Source organism: Macaca nemestrina, chromosome 2 (assembly GCF_043159975.1).
Source record: "Macaca nemestrina isolate mMacNem1 chromosome 2, mMacNem.hap1, whole genome shotgun sequence".
NCBI classification, from domain to species: Eukaryota; Metazoa; Chordata; class Mammalia; order Primates; family Cercopithecidae; genus Macaca; species Macaca nemestrina.
The window spans coordinates 169,837,309-169,853,397 of NC_092126.1; the positions used below are offsets into that span (position 1 = coordinate 169,837,309).

At 38.8% G+C, this 16,089-nt stretch overlaps 1 protein-coding gene and 1 pseudogene across 7 annotated transcripts in view; both read right to left on the reverse strand.

Moving 5' to 3' along the window:
• The window catches only part of LOC105470379 (GRAM domain containing 1C), a 116,408-nt gene that overhangs the window by 2,891 nt on the left and 97,428 nt on the right, over positions 1-16,089 (reverse strand). For all 7 annotated transcript variants that reach the window (XM_071092396.1, XM_011722294.3, XM_071092397.1 and 4 more), the window contains 7 exons: positions 13,946-14,064; positions 10,532-10,674; positions 9,663-9,766; positions 7,797-7,973; positions 6,102-6,159; positions 4,249-4,359; positions 3,893-3,998 (listed from right to left, as the gene is read on the reverse strand). In XM_071092396.1, the coding sequence (XP_070948497.1) occupies positions 3,893-3,998; positions 4,249-4,359; positions 6,102-6,159; positions 7,797-7,973; positions 9,663-9,766; positions 10,532-10,674; positions 13,946-14,064 (818 nt within the window). The remainder of the gene's footprint in view (positions 1-3,892; positions 3,999-4,248; positions 4,360-6,101; positions 6,160-7,796; positions 7,974-9,662; positions 9,767-10,531; positions 10,675-13,945; positions 14,065-16,089) is intronic.
• Positions 10,683-13,175, reverse strand: LOC139362060 (small ribosomal subunit protein uS9-like; annotated as a pseudogene).

The following is a 16,089-nucleotide window of genomic DNA, read 5'->3' on the forward strand; positions in this document are numbered from 1 at the left end:
GGGAACTAAACAGTCCCCTTTTTTGTCCTTCAGTCCCTTCTGCCAGTTGGCCACCAAACATGCCAGAACCTTAATCTTGGACTCCTCAGCCTCCAGAACTGTGAGCAATAAATTTCTGTTCTTTATAAATTACCCAGTCTCTAGGATTTTGTTACAGCAGCACAAATGGACTAAGACAGGAGTCACTGGAACATGTGGTTAAAGTTAGGGTGTGAATAAGATCACCTAAAGGGAGAGTAATAGAGAAGGGAAGAGAACCTAACACAGAGCCCTGGAGCATTTGGGCCAGGAAGAAGTCAGGCAGAGGAGATGATTTTATTGTTTATTTTTTTTATTTTTTGGAAACGGAGTCTTGCTCTGTCACCCAGGCTGGAGTGCAGTGGTGTGATCTCAGCTCACTGCAACCTCCGCCTCCTGGGTTCAAGCAATTCTCCTGCCTCAGCCTCCCGAGTGGCTGGGACTACAGGTGCCCGCCACCACCCCCGGCTAATTTTTTGTATTTTAGTGGAGACGGGGTTTCACCAAGTTGCCCAGGCTGGTCTCGAACTCCTGAGCTCAGGCAGTCCGCCCACCTCGGCCTCCCAAAGTGCTAGGATTACAGGTGTGAGCCACTGTGCCTGGCCAAGGAGATGTTTTTAACTAGCAAAAATTAGTTTTACATTTTTCTAAGTGAAAGAAGCCAATCTCAAAAGACCACATATTGTATTATTCCATTTAGATAACATGTCCAGAATAGGCACACCCATAGTAATGGAAATTAGATTAGTGGGTGCCAGGGGTCAAGGGGAGTGAGGGATGGGAAGTAACTACTAATGTGTACAGATTTTCCTGTGGGGTTATGAAAATGCTCTGGAATTAGTGATGATGGTTGCACATCCTTGTGAATAAAAACTTTTATTGTATGTGAATTATATCACAAAAAGATGTTTTTAATGGTTTTAAAGAAAGCAAGATTACATACATTTCAAGAAAGAAGTGTTTAACTCTGTCAAATGCTGACACTGTAGGATGAAGACTGAAAAAGGGTACATTCTTTTTACAAGCCAGATGTCACTGGGGACCTTCGCTCGAGCAATATTAGTTGGGGAAACCACGGGAGAAGAACACCAGGCAGGAGTGAGCTGAAGAGTGAATGAGTGGAATAAATACACACATCCAACTTTGCTCCCTCAAACCCCACTAATAAAGAGATTTTTAAAAAGACATAAAGCTGTAAGGGCAAGGAGAACGGAAAAGGAGACAACAGTAATGCAACTTTGGAAACTGGAAAGCAGACGGATGACTTGGCAGGCCTGGAAACACTGAATCGAAAAAGTAAAAGTAGGGAATGCTGAGAACCAACAAAATTAACCCCAAATAATCCTCAAAAGGCTCAGGTGTTAACGACCAGGAATCTCTGGAAGTGAGAATAAAGAAGGATTGCTTGAAACTTTTGGCATCTGACCTTTCCTACTACCTAGGCAGAAGTCTGGAATTTTACTTTCTGTGCAGGATAAAACAGAGGGTCTCTGGCTGCCTGGCTTGAGGGACACCAAGGCATTGTTAAGGATAGCAGTACATACCAGAAACAAGGGTAATACATGAAAATGTATATACTGAATCCTGGGACCATCCTTTCGGCCTTTCCTTCCCCTATCCCTCTTCTTCTGCTCAGCTCCCAAAATGCTGCAGCCAGCCCTAAATCCACCAGGTGGGAGACTAGAGGAGTCTTCTCTGTGGAAACTGACCCAAAGAGGCCGATACCAGGATTTCTCAGCCAAGAGCCCAGTCAGATCTACAGAGAAGTTTGGGGTACACCAGCCCAATCCATATGTTAAGAGCTTCAGATCCACACAAGAAGATAACTAAGGGCTACCAAACACTAAAGAAATTCTCTAACCTTAAAGATAGAAATTAAAATGGGGGGAAGATCTTGATGGAAAATGAGTAGGCCAGAAGAAGATTTAAAAACTTTAACTATCAGTAATATTTTCAGAGAGATAAAGATATTGTAGCCATTTAAAAAAAAAAAAAAATGCAGCAGGGAGCAGTGGCTCATGCCCGCAATCCCAACCCTTTGGGAGGCCAAGGCAGGCAGGTCTGTTGAGCCCAGGAGTTTGAGACCAGCCTGGACAACAGGGCAAAACCTTGTCTCTATAAAAACTGCAAAAATCAGCTGGGCATGGTGGCTCATACCTGAAGTTCCAGCTACGGGAGGGTGAGGTGGGAGGTTTCCTTGAGCCCAGGAGGTCAAGGCTGCAGTGAGCCGTGTTCATGCCACTGCACTCCAGCTGGGTGACACAGTAAGACTCTGTCTTAAAAAAAAAAAGAAAAAAAGAAAAAATGGCCAGGCACGGTGGCTCATGCCTTTAATCCCAACACTTTGGGAAGCCAAAGTGGGTGGATCACCTGAAGTCAGGAGCTCAAGACCAGCCTGGCCAACATGGCAAAACCCCGTCTCTACTAAAAATACAAAAATTAGCCAAGCCTGGTGGCATGTGCCTGTAATCCCAGCTACTCAGGAGGCTGATGCAGGAGAATTGCTTGAACCTGGGAGGCAGAGGTTGTGGTGAGCTGAGACTGTGCCACTGCACTCCAGACTGGGTGACAGAGCGAGATTCTGTCTCCAAAAAAAAAAAAAAAAAAAAAAAAATTGCAACGCCACAAAGAAAAGAAATCATTCAGAAAATTAATAGCTCTTTGAAATTGAAAATTTGTTAGCAAAAACTGAAAAACTCAATAGAAGAATTTGAAGATAAAATATCCCAGAAGTAGAACAAAAAGACTAAGAGATGGAAAAAAAAGGTAAGAATATTACACAATCCATCCAACGGAAGGCTGACATCCGAATAACAGTTGTAGAAGGTCAGGAGAGAGAAAATGAGGGGAGGAAATAATCAACTATATGGCTCAGGAAAACTTCCAGAATTATAGGCATAAGTTTCCAGATTAAAGAATCAAGAGTATTAATAGCCTCAGAATTCTCAATAGCAATACTGGAACCAAAAGATAATGGAGCAGTGCCTTCAAAGTTCTAGCCAAACCATTTATAAGCAAGAGAAAAAGCAGAATGAAAAATTTTCAGTTAGCTGAACTCTTAAAATATTTACCTCCAAATTATCTTTCTCAGGAAGCTACTGTTGGATGTGCTCCATTAAAAGGAGGAAGGTAACTAAGAAAGGAAAACACAGGATACAGGAAGCAGAAGACACACATAGACAATGGGAACCCCAGGATGATACCTGTGCACCAGGCATAGAAGGCTACTGGACCTGACTGGAGCCATCAGAAGGCTTCATCAATGGAGTATGTACATGAATAAAGATTCTGAGAGATTTATAAACAGAAAATTGGGGGATTAAATGTCTGTAAATATTAGTAAAAAAAAATTGGCAATAGTAGTAAAAATACTAGTAAGATAATTATGGCACATTTATACAGTTGAATCTCATGCAACTGTTAGGGGGAGTGCTTTATATACTGAGATGGAAGTATCTCCAAGATATGTGGTTAATAGATAAAAGTAAAATAATGGACAGTGTATATAATAGCTACCATTCCTATAAAAACAGCTTAATATTACGGATCGAATTTTATTTAGAAGGATCAATAAAAATGAAGTAGATATATACACGCTGATATGGAAACATCTTCAGAATATATTACTAATTGAAAAAAGAGGATATACGACAGTGTATATTGTATACTCCCATTTTGTAAATAAATAAATAAACAAAAGTGACTACACAATAAACATAATACCCTTGCCTAATAGAGACTGGCAGGGGTATTTGGCTCTAGCAGAGGGATTTTTTCAAACAACAGTAGGGTAAATATTCTCTCATACACAGAAGAGCAATTGATTCATACTGGGACGAAGTTACTAAGTACCGTGATGTATCAAGTTGCCTACCTGTTCAAGCATCACTATGGAGTCTCGGAGCACTCCCTTTAAACGATGGGCCTGATCTTTATTCTTCTGAATATTTTCTGCTCTTGACACCATATGAGAGGCTAAACTGAAAGAAAAATACCATCTTCAAAATGTGGAGAATAGCTTCTGATCGTTTTTTCATTTCCAGAAATCATCAGAGCCCCATAAATTTGCAAACAAAACACAAAATTAAACAAACAAAAAACAGGCCGTTTGTGGCTACAGGATAGTGAGCAGACCACAATCTCAAACTGAAATTAAGTTTTCTGCAACTAAAGAATTACTGAAATAATATGGTGAATACAGGTCAGGGGGGGAAGGGGGAAAAGACTTACTTTAAAGATTTCTCTTCTTGGAGGCGGAGACGGTAAAAGGACTGAGCAGCATGTTCTATCTTTGACAGCTTCAGAAACAGTGTCACATTCAACAAAACTAACAACACCACACTAGGCAGAGCAAATCATATCTGTTAATCCACACTTTTCCAGACCTAAAGCATTGCTAATGCAGAATATACATGCAAAAGCTTCAAAAATGTATATTGTCTACACTGTTTTCTAGTTATTGTTATTATTTAAATCAATTATCCCTATTACCTGAAATAATTACTTTTAAGTATTAAGTGGAGGTTGAGGGAAAAGATGGAAGGTAATTAGAGTGACAATACAAGTCCTCGAATAATCCTAACTCACAGGTTTGGGGTATCTGTGACATCTCTCCCATCTGCTAGGAATCCTAGTCAGTGTTGACGTGAGACCACCAGCTTTGAAATCCACTAGATAAGCTTTTAGGATCTATTTTTGGGTGCCTTTGGCTTAGGCAATTACACACCCATAATGCTGCCTTTCAGAAAGGAAATGAAGATCAATATGTAGCTGATCTCAGGTAGAGCATGATGTATCTCTTATTCCCAGTGGAAGTCAGCAAAAAAAAAAAAAAAAAAAAAAATTACCGTTCAGCAAAAATTATTCTAGTTCATCTTGGACAAAGGAAGTATCAAGTCCCAAATATACATTAATGCTGTCATATATAAAATGTTACATGCTAAATGAACTTACTGTATTGGTTTTCACAGCAGCCTTTCAAGTGAATGGTTACATACCTTATATATATATATATGCAAATATATAGGTGGCATCATATCTCTCTACTTTTTCTATTAAAATATTAACTTGACCTTATTCACTTTTACTCATCAAGAAGATTTATTTTAAAAAACTTAAGATAGTAGCAAGAAAATCCAATCTTTGAAATTATTATGGCATTTAAATAGTATACAGATTAATATTCCAACTTTTGAGTAAACATTTTCTGTAAAGTAATGCAGAAGAACACTGATAATATTTGCTATTCAGAACTGTCATAAAAAACTGATTTAAGCAGAACATAAAAATCTTCCATAAAGCCCAAAGGAACAACAAACATCTTCTATGTTCTGAAATCTATAATTAGAAAAAAAAACCCAGCTAATATTGAAGCTCCAATCCAAAAAATTATCACCTTCAATATATCACTAAGTCAGAACCAATTCAATTAAATCTAACAGAATGCCTCAAGATTCATATAGAGCCACGTAGATATTAGTATTCTAAATATGACTGGCTGAGTGGATTCCTATAGAATACCCTGGGATTCAGACATTGTCCCAGTATTTTTTAACAGGTAATGCTCAAATAACCTGGGGTGTATGTTTTAAAATACTGATTCCTGATGCCTACTCAAGAACTACTGAATCAATCTCTGAGACAGGGGTCAAGAAATCTGCATTTTAGCAAGCACCCCAAGTGATTCTTAGGCCCAGCAGAGTTATCTAAGAACCATTTGTCCAACCAAATAGAGGAAAATAGTATTATTGGGACTTCCCCAGCATGTATATTTCAATATTCCCTTTAAATTTAGGGAACTCCCCATAAAAACCTATGATGGTGTAAATTAATCAGATTAGCTAAAAAATAAAAACATTTGTTGAATGAGCACTTTGTATTTCCTCAAATTTAACAATTCTTCTTAAAATCATATATAAAGCTAAAAATCTGAAATCTATGAAATTGCTATTTTTATAGGCCAGCAATAGTCAAATAGTGGTCATTTCTACACAATAATATACAAATACATTCAAATTCTTTTGGAAACTAGTTAAAGATAAATGCTGACACAAGCAAAATAAGCATTCACAACAAATACTTACAAAATACTCATCACCACAATAAGAGTGACGTTATAGTTTTCCATGTCCTTTTTCTTTCCTGTAGATCACAAGAAAAAGGCTGCATTAGAATGAGAACTGTGATTACAACTGATCCAATTTATTTATTTATTTATTTTTGAGACGGAGTTTCACTCTTGTTGCCCAGGTTGGAGTGCAATGGCACGATCTCAGCTCACTGCAACCTCTGCCTCCCGGGTTCAATCGATTTTCCTGCCTCAGCCTCCTGAGTAGCTGGGATTACAGGTGCGCGCCACTGTGCCCAGCTAATTTTTGTATTTTTATTAGAGATGGGGTTTCTCCATGTTGGTCAGGCTGGTCTTGAACTCCCGACCTCAAGTGATCCGCCCGCCTCAGCCTTTCAAAGTGCTGGGATTACAGGCGTGAGACACCACGCCCGGCCCTCAACTGACAGAAATTTCATACTCATTTGAAAAGAACCAAAAAAGAAATTTTAAAAGTTATTTGTAAAGATAAAGTGATTTAGGGTAAATTCCCTGCACCCCTTTTTAAATTTCTGACATCCTGAGTAATATGAAACAAATCTACAAAGAGAAAGCTTACAGCACTCCTTAAATTTGGCCTATATTGCAAATTACTCTAAAATTAAATAAGCAATTCAATACGACATGCTTGATAACTAAGTAGCTAATAATCAATAAGCAAATATCTCTCCAACTAATATTTGAACTGGGCTTACATTAAATGCTTCCCTCGTTAAAAAACAAAACAAAATAAAACATTATCACCTATTCATTGTTACCCAAACTTTTAAATTCCAAAATTAAACAGCCATTAATATTAAATAGTGGAAAAACATAGTCACACTAAGCTACAAGCCTCAAAGGAAGATCTGATAATGTAAGAGGATGAGAAGTTATGACAGTTTTATACCTCCAAGAGGAAGAGAATAACAGTTACAAAAAGTAAGATGTGTTCAAAATTGAGAATGAAGATAATAAAAGTCCAATTTTATCTTTGCAGTTTTGCTGGGCTGGCCCTGACGGTATATAAGGATTAAGAGAGCAGTACACTCAAACATGGAAATTGAATATCTATAAATGCTAGGCAGCAAATAAATGAGCAAAGTGGTTCAGAACTGGGCAGAGTGGTGATTGTGGTGGGGGCTGTGGCAAGCTGGGGCGCACATAATCTAACAGGACAGCTACTACTATGCTCCAACCAACTGCTGCCATGAAGGGATTTCAGTGCTGGGCTGTCAGATCTGAGTTTTTATATAAAAAGGTCCAATTTTAGCCAGGTATGGTGGTTTGCACACCTGTAATCTCAGCTACTCAGGAAGCTGAGGCAGGAGGTTCACTTGAGTCCAGGAGCTCGAGGTTACACTGAGCCATGATTGTGCCACTTACAGCATGGACAACAAAACGAGACCCTATCTGGAAAAAATAGATAAAATTTTTTTAAAAATTTAATGTCCAATTTTTAAAATGACACGTGGGCCAAATAAAATATATTGGTTATAGGCTTGCCATTTTGCAACTGCTCCTTTATACTTACATATTAGTTATCTTTAAGGAAATCAGAGTTTGATAAACATTATCAAAAAAGGAGGGAAGAAACAGAGACCTCCTGACATATCTTACAAACAAGAGGCACATTCTGCTTCCGACAACTAAAGTATAAATCTTCCATCTCTGTTTACCAGGTGACAACTACCTGTAATATCCCCTTTGGCACCTAAGCCCACATGTCCGGAGGAATGCTGAGAAGAAAGTTTAGGAACTGTTTCTGCTGTTCGGTTGAATGCTCGCCTTCTCCTTCGTAGGCCAGTAAGTTTTCCAGGGTCTTCAATGGCCTGATTTAATATAGATTCTTCAATTAACAAATCTGATTCTAAGAAAAAAAAAAAAAACAATCTTTAGATAGTGGGGAAAGCTCCTCAACTTTAAGATACTGGTTTTTGCTGGTGATTTTTGATAATTTTCTTTAACGAATTCCTTAGGTTCTTATGGCCTAGATTTAAATTTTACACTTAATGAAAAGCTTTAGAGAGTACAATGACCCCGTAATGAGGTTTCATTATTCCAGGAAGAATGTGTATTAATAAGTGACGGGATCATCAGAGCAAATTTGCCATGTGCTATGTTATTAATACATATTAATGTAATGATTTCAGTTATGGAAACAACAGGCCACCCACTTACACTGGATCATTAGAAAGATTTCAGAGACAGATTATGGCACTTCTCAACCTTACAGGAAGGAGGAGCATATACTAGTTCTAATTTTCAACAAGGGTTTGCAAGAAAGGAAGCACTAGCAAAGAAAATCTGTAAACAACCTAAAAACCTCATTTTTATCAGTTTCAACCTTTTCCTCTGCCATAATTTTTTATTAGAAACTTATTCAGGGGCCAAACTAATTTTTGAGTTTCATTTTTCTCTGCTCCTGATGAAGAATTTAATAGTGAAATAGACAAGGAAGAAAGGCAAGGAAAATTATCAGCCAACTAGATGATATGCCTTAAATTACCTTGAGTTGACTGACCACCAGCTTTTCTTCAACTAAACTTAAATTATGCTCATATGTGTGTGTGTGTAAATATATATATATATATATATATTTCTCCCATGTATATGTTAAGAAATATCCAAAGAGAACCACTGTATCGTTTTCTCCAGTCAGTCTCTAGTACCCACCTCCACCAAATCCACAGATGTATGTACTACCATTGCCAAGTGGGCCTGTATAAGCCCAGGAAGGCTGCATCTGATAAGGAAGGTGACCCTGAGGACTCCCCAGAGGTTAGACAGCACAGGTGTGTATCTACGAGCAGGTTATGCAGTCAGCCTCCTTGGCTCCTTACAGAGGCAAAGGGGTATGAGAGCTCTTAACTGTGTGATCTTGATAAAAGTCACTTAACCTCCCTGTGTTTCAATTTCCTTTTTTAATAAAATGAAAAATAATAATTGTACCTTGTTGTTCTGAGTATGAAATGAGTTAATATTTGTAAAGCACATAGAACTTTATTATATATGTCTGGGATACAATAAGCATTATGTCAGTGTTTGTTCAGCCGGGCACGGTGGTGCCTCACTAATCCCAGCACTTTGGGAGGCTGAGGCGGGCAGATCATGAGGTCAGGAGTTCGAGACCAGCCTGACCAACATGGTGAAACCCCGTCTTTACTAATAATACAAAAATTAGCTGGGCATGGTGGCACGTGCCTGTAGTTAGTTCCAGCTACTCGGGAGGCTGAAGCAGGAGAATTGCTTGAACTCAGGAGGCAGAGGTTGCAGTAAGCCAAGATTGCGCCACTGCACTCCAGCCTGGGTGACAAAGCAAGATTCCATCTCAAAAAAACAATTAAAAATTTTAAAAAAGTGTTTGTTTGACCAATGAAAATTAAAAGTTTTGAAATTCCCCAAGTGGCAGAAAAAGTGGAACAGTGGGAACCACTGTAGTGGGAGTCGTTCCAACATCATCGACCAGTTTCCTGTTATGAATCCAAATGAAGAATCAATCCATTTTGTTAATAAAGCCCATCTTTACAAAAATACATAAATAAAAAAATTTACAAACCAAGCTGTTTGAAATAGTCCTCCAAAGAACTCCAGGAATTCTTTTCAATTAAAGATTTGACAAGGCCCCATGGCTGTTTTCTATATTTCACATCTGTGGAAACTCTAGTAGAATGAGAAGGCAAGAATATTTATTTAAAGAGCAGACTTTAGTTATATTTGTGTTACAATTAAATGTAAGATTGTATTCAGTGGAAAGCCAAAAAGATTCAAAGTCATTAATATTATAAAACAAAATGCGTTGATAACTTTTATTTAAAAAAATCAATGTGTGCCGCTAATAATTTCATCAAATTTTCCTTCTAAGTACTTGCCATTTTACTTATTTCCTTTCTCTAGCCCTAAATTTTATTTATCTAAATAGCAATAAAGTCTCAAAATAAATACTAAATTTTCTAAATTCCTTGTATAAAAAATCTCTAGTGGTGATACACTAGGTGAAAGTAACTACATTAACCAGACTAGGCCAAGTCCATCGCTCTCTGTAATGCACAGACATTTCTCATTTCCCACTGCAGCACAGCCAATTACTGCTCACTGAGCACTCCCACAAAACTCCCAGCCCCTTCGCCATTAAACAAGGTCACGTGACTGGTTCCGGTCAATGGATTGTGTACACAGTTCTACAGCTTTCTCTTCCTGTGGCAACTGAAACAACACATATTCTGGATCACGTAGCTCCGGATGTCAAAGCCTTCACCAAGCAGGGACCTTAGGTGAGACGCCCCACTCCTCTGCTGACCACCGTTGGAAATGTAATTTGAGCAAGAAATAAAACTGTTGTGTAAAGCTACTACTAAGAATTCAGGATGAATAAATTACCAGGATATAATCTAGACTATCCTAACACACTCATTTACAGCAGCTCACCTTAGCCTGCACTTCTGTTTTGAAGATCGGATGATACAGTATCTGTTCACGGTATAGAAGTAATCATGGTAGGGGACATCATGTGTCAGTACTTCTGAATCTACCAAATAAAATCGTGCTTCCTGACTTTCTTTATACAGTGTCTGCCAAAATAAGATAAAAAATGTTTGTATGTATATGGTTAATATATGAATCTTCTTGCCAATTTAGAACATGTATACTAGGATTCCTTCTCAAAACTTAAAAAAGACATGAGAAACCTATAGACAAAGCTAGAAGAGCCTACATGCTGACTCTGTTGTCTATAAATTGAGAAAAAGAGGGCCGGGTATGGCGGCTCATGCCTGTAATCCCAGTGCTTTGGGTGGCCGAGGTGGGAGGATCACTTAAGGTCAGGAATTCGAGACCAGCCTGGCCAATATAAAAACACCCAGCCTCTAAAAAAAAAAAACCTAAAAAATAAAAAATTAGGCCAGATGCAGTGGCTCATGCCTGTAATCCTAGCACTTTGGGAAGCCAATGTGCACAGATCACTTGTGGCCAGGAGTTCAAGACCAGCCTGGCCAACATGGCAAAACTCCATCTCTCCTAAAAATACAAAAATTGGCCAGGTGTGGTGGCACATGCCTTGTAATCCCAGCTACTCGGGGGTAGGCTGAGGTAGGAGAATCACTTGAACCCAGGACGTAAGGTTGCAGTGAGCAAGATCGCCTCACTGTGATCGCCAGCCTGCGAGACACAGCAAGACTGTCTCCAAATAAAAAAAAAAAGAAAGAAAGAAAAAAGAAATGAAAAAGGAAAAAATTAGCTGGGCTTGGTGGCACATGCCTGTAGTCCCAGCTACTTGGTAGAATGAGGTGGGAAGATCATTTGAGCCCAGGAGTTTGAGGCTGCAGTGAACTATGATTACACCGCTACACACCAGCCTGAGCGACAGAGTGAAACCATGTCTCTTAAAGAGAGAAAGGGACTTACAGAAATCGTATTTGCTGCCCCTGTGTCATTTATTTCACTATCAAATTGTTTTTTTCTTTTAGCCTTGAGGACAAACCATATAATCTCTTATGTGTACTATAAGTTACAGAGTTTTAAGTGTTCCTGTTAGGTGAACAATTCAAAAATCAATTGAATGAAGTAAGGATTCCACCTCAAAATTAATCAAAGTTCAACAAAACCACCCTTCATCAAAAAAGTCAAGGAGGGTAGTAACCAAACAAAACACTGCTTTTCCTAAACAGGATTTTAAATGGTCACTGGCCAAACCTTTCTCATTTTAACCATACCTTTTCTACCTATCCTTTAAGGGGGTGGCGGGGGAGGGATTCCAAAGTTTTCAAAGACTCCCCAATACCAAAATACCAGACTTTTCTTACGTTTGATAATCTTTTAAGAATTGTTTAAAGGTATGGAAATATGTTCTTTTTAATGATAATGGACAAAACTACAAGAGCACAACTAGTTCAGATGTTAAGAGATGTTTTCAGACTACTTGCAAATCAGATACTTCAACACAAATTGGCTAAACACACACTCCACTGTAAGACACTGCCACTCTGGTCACAGATAAAGAGCATTAAATACCTCGTACAGTATTCAATTTCAAAAACTCAATCTCTTCCCAGGTGTCAAAGCAGCCATCTAGTTATTTGGCCCCTAACTCTTGCAACAATTCTGTAAACCAGATTTCAGTAGTGTTCCTTTTTTTGTTTGTTTGTTTTGTTTTGTTTTTGAGACAGGGTCTAGCTCTGTTGCCCAGGCTGGAGTGCAGTGGCTAGAGCATAGCTCGCTGTAATCTCAAATTCCGGGGCTCAAGTGATCCTCCTGCCTCAGCCTCCCGAGTAGGTGGGACTATAGGCACACGCCATCATGCCTGGTTAATTTTATTTTTTGTAAAGACAAAGTGTCACTGTGTTGTGCAGTCTGATCTCAAACTCGTGGTCTCAAGTGATCCTCCCACCTGGGCCTCTCAAAGTGCTCGTATTCCAGGGATGAGCCACCACAACTGGCCTGGTATTCTTTTTTTTTTTTTTTTCACAGTTCTTAAAACTTTAAAGTCCCTCAAAAACTATTTATTATGCAGGTGAATTTTGATAGTCATGATGGGCTTATCGGTAGGATTTCTGGTAGCGAGCACAGGCACCAGGGCCTCCAAACTTTTTGGATTCACAGCGACGGGGATCAGCTACCAGCAGGGTCTGGTCATACTGGATGAGGATGTCTTTGATCTCCTCCTTGGAAGCCTCATCCACATATTTCTGGTAATAGGCCACCAGGGCTTTGGAGATGGACTGACAGATAGCATAAATCTGGGCCACATGTCCACCACCCTTCACACAGACACGGATGTCCACACCAGCAAATCGCTCCTTGCCGAGAAGCAGAACTGGCTCCAGCAGCTTGTATTGTAGCGTGCGCGGCTCAATCATCTCCAGGGGCCGCCCGTTCACCTTGATGAGAACATTGCCACGTTTGCAGTGCACCACAGCTGTGGCTGTCTTCTTGCGTCCAAAGACTGCACTGACTGCAGCGGGCCATTGGACCGCATGGCTGCAAGCGTGAACTAGAGAACCTAACCGTGCTACGCTGCAACCAGAAAAAAGTGGTATTCTTTTTAAAAAAATATTTTCTTTGGGAGGCTGAGGCAGGCAGATCATGAGGTCAGGAGTTCAAGACCAGCCCGACCAACATGGTGAAACCCTGTCTCTACGAAAAATACAAAAATTAGCCAGGCATGGTGGTACGTGTCTATAATCCCAGCTACTCAGGAGGCTGAGGCAGGAGAATCGCTTGAACCCCGGGGGCAGAGGCTGCAGTGAGCCGAGGTTATGCCACTGCATTCCAGCTTGGGCAACAGGAAGACTCCGTCTCAAAAACAAAAACAAAATTGAATATATGAAAGAGTAGAAATGAAGTATAATGACCCTCGTGAGCTCATTAACTAGCTTCAGCAACGCTAACTCCTGCCCAGTCTTGCTTCCTTTGTCCTCCGTCCCATATTCCCTGCCTCTGCCACCATCCTCTGCCTGGCTAGACGACTTCTAAAGGAAATCCTAGACATCAATATAATGTCATCCATAAATACTTCACTATATCTCTTTATGGATTCTTCCACATATCTCTTTTAAAATAAATATGATTTTCTTTAATACACAGCTGTAATACCATTACTATACATAAAAAATAAACAATTCCTGAAATCTTATAAATACCTTTTAACAAGTGGTTTGTTTGAATTAGGAGTGGGTTGATATGATTCACATGCCTTTTAAGTCTCTTTTAACCTGTAACAGTTTCTCGTCCCTTTTTTCTTGCCATTTGTTTATTGAAACTGTCTTGTAAATTGGTGAACTATAATAGGCATCTTCTCTCTTCCCCCACACATGACTCTTCTGGACACTGACAAAGCAGACGTACCTGCTTTTCAGTGGCAGTGGTGCATTTTCCAGTAAGTGGACTATTAAGGACTATAGTGTAGGTCATGGTTCTCAGCTGGTCACCTCCAAGTTCTGCAGTCCAAGGGGTAGATACTACATCTAACCACAGCAAACACAAAATGAGTTAGTTCTAGAAACTTAAACAGTATAACTGTAAATGAAATAAAAGGAGTTTCTGAATTATTAAAATTTCTATTTTTGACTAGTGCTAACTTCCTTATAACTGGGTATTGTAAGTTTAACATTAAAGAAAAGAGAGATTAAATGTTGAGCACTCTCCTTAAATGTGGCATATTGCCCATCTCTGACCCATTTATTTCTAAATTGTTTATTAATATCCTTTTTCCTTTAAGATAAAATTAAAAGTTGTTTCATCTGTAAGCTTCCTTTTAAAGTCCTCAGTACCTATGAAGAGAAGTAATGATGCCAGCTTTATCAAACAGAGACGGAACAACACTTTAACATTCCCACAATTGAGGACAAAACTTTAAAAGATTTTTGTCATTATGAAACCATCTGACCTTGATATCAACTTACATAGAAATTATGTCAATGTTATGAGAAATCATGTAATGTCAGTGCTTGTCTGCTAAAATCTTTAATCAAGGTAAGGCAATGGAACATAAATGATTACATAATCTGTCTTAAGAAGACTGTAAGATCATATCTTTATGTTTATGGCAAGATCCTGGTAAAAATTCTCTTTTATTTGCTTAGGGACAATATAGTGATTAAATACACACTTGAACAGAAATATAGTTCTAGAACACAGTGAAGGTCATTTCATGGAAGCCAAAAATTTAAAAAGTATAAATAAAAGCGTTAAAAACTCTATTGAGAGACATGACTATATCACCTAATGGCCTAGCACAAATTGACTTAGGCAAGTACCAGCATGTTTGATGGCTATTCACCAATATCCTAAAGCATAGGAGCCTTTATCTAACCCATTATACTCATCATCAAAGGAAGGAAGTAAGGCTTTAGAATACAGCCAGTTTTACTCAACTTCTTTTATATTGCTAGATGTGAGGATTTAATGAGGGATCCTGAAATTGCCTTTTGAGTATCTGGCAAAATCTTGTAACTAAAAAGGCAAAATCACAAACCATAGTGTCTATCATCCAGGATTTGCTGTAAAATGATTTATTTAGGTATATATAAAAGAAGATATACAACTAATTCTAAATTACTTTTCAGAAGATTTTTTTTTTTTTTTTTTTTTTTTTTGAGACGGAGTCTCGCTTTGTGGCCCAGGCTGGAGTGCAGTGGCCGGATCTCAGCTCACTGCAAGCTCCGCCTCCTGGGTTTATGCCATTCTCCTGCCTCAGCCTCCCGAGTAGCTGGGACTACAGTTGCCCGCCACCTCGCCCGGCTAGTTTTTTGTATTTTTTAGTAGAGACGGGGTTTCACCGTGTTAGCCAGGATGGTCTCGATCTCCTGACCTCGTGATCCGCCCGTCTCGGCCTCCCAAAGTGCTGGGATTACAGGCTTGAGCCACCGCGCCCGGCCTCAGAAGATTACTTTGGTCATATGTCAGCCTGTTTCAGGAAAATGATACAAACAATCTATTGTTAATCAGAAATAGAATTTAAAGATGTAATTTAATTCTGCTGTTAAAACTGCACACTACTCAATGAAGCAACTATCAACAAGGATAAATGAAAAGTATTGGTCTTCCCATGAATGTTACCCTTGTAGTTTCAGTGATGTTACCAATAAGGCCTACTGAGTATTGCTTACCAGAACATCACCTAATTAACATCATCTTGGAATAGTCAATCCTCCAATACCTAAATTAAGCTTATCATAATGTAAAAAAACCTGGAATGAATTGTAGGAAAAATGGCCAGTACGCAAAAGGACATATGAACCATTTTGATATATTAATCCAAAATAATAGAAGGCAGGAATGGCAGAATTTTAAAAATCCTTTGATGTAATAGCGTTTTAAATTGGTGAACCTTCATGCCCATTAGGATAGCTATTATAAATAATAATAACAAGTGTTGGCAAGGCTGTGGAGAAATTGGAAACTTTGTGCATTGCTTGTGGAAATGTAAAATGATACAGTCATATGGAAAATAGTATGGCCACTCCTCAAAAAATTAAAGATTGAATTTT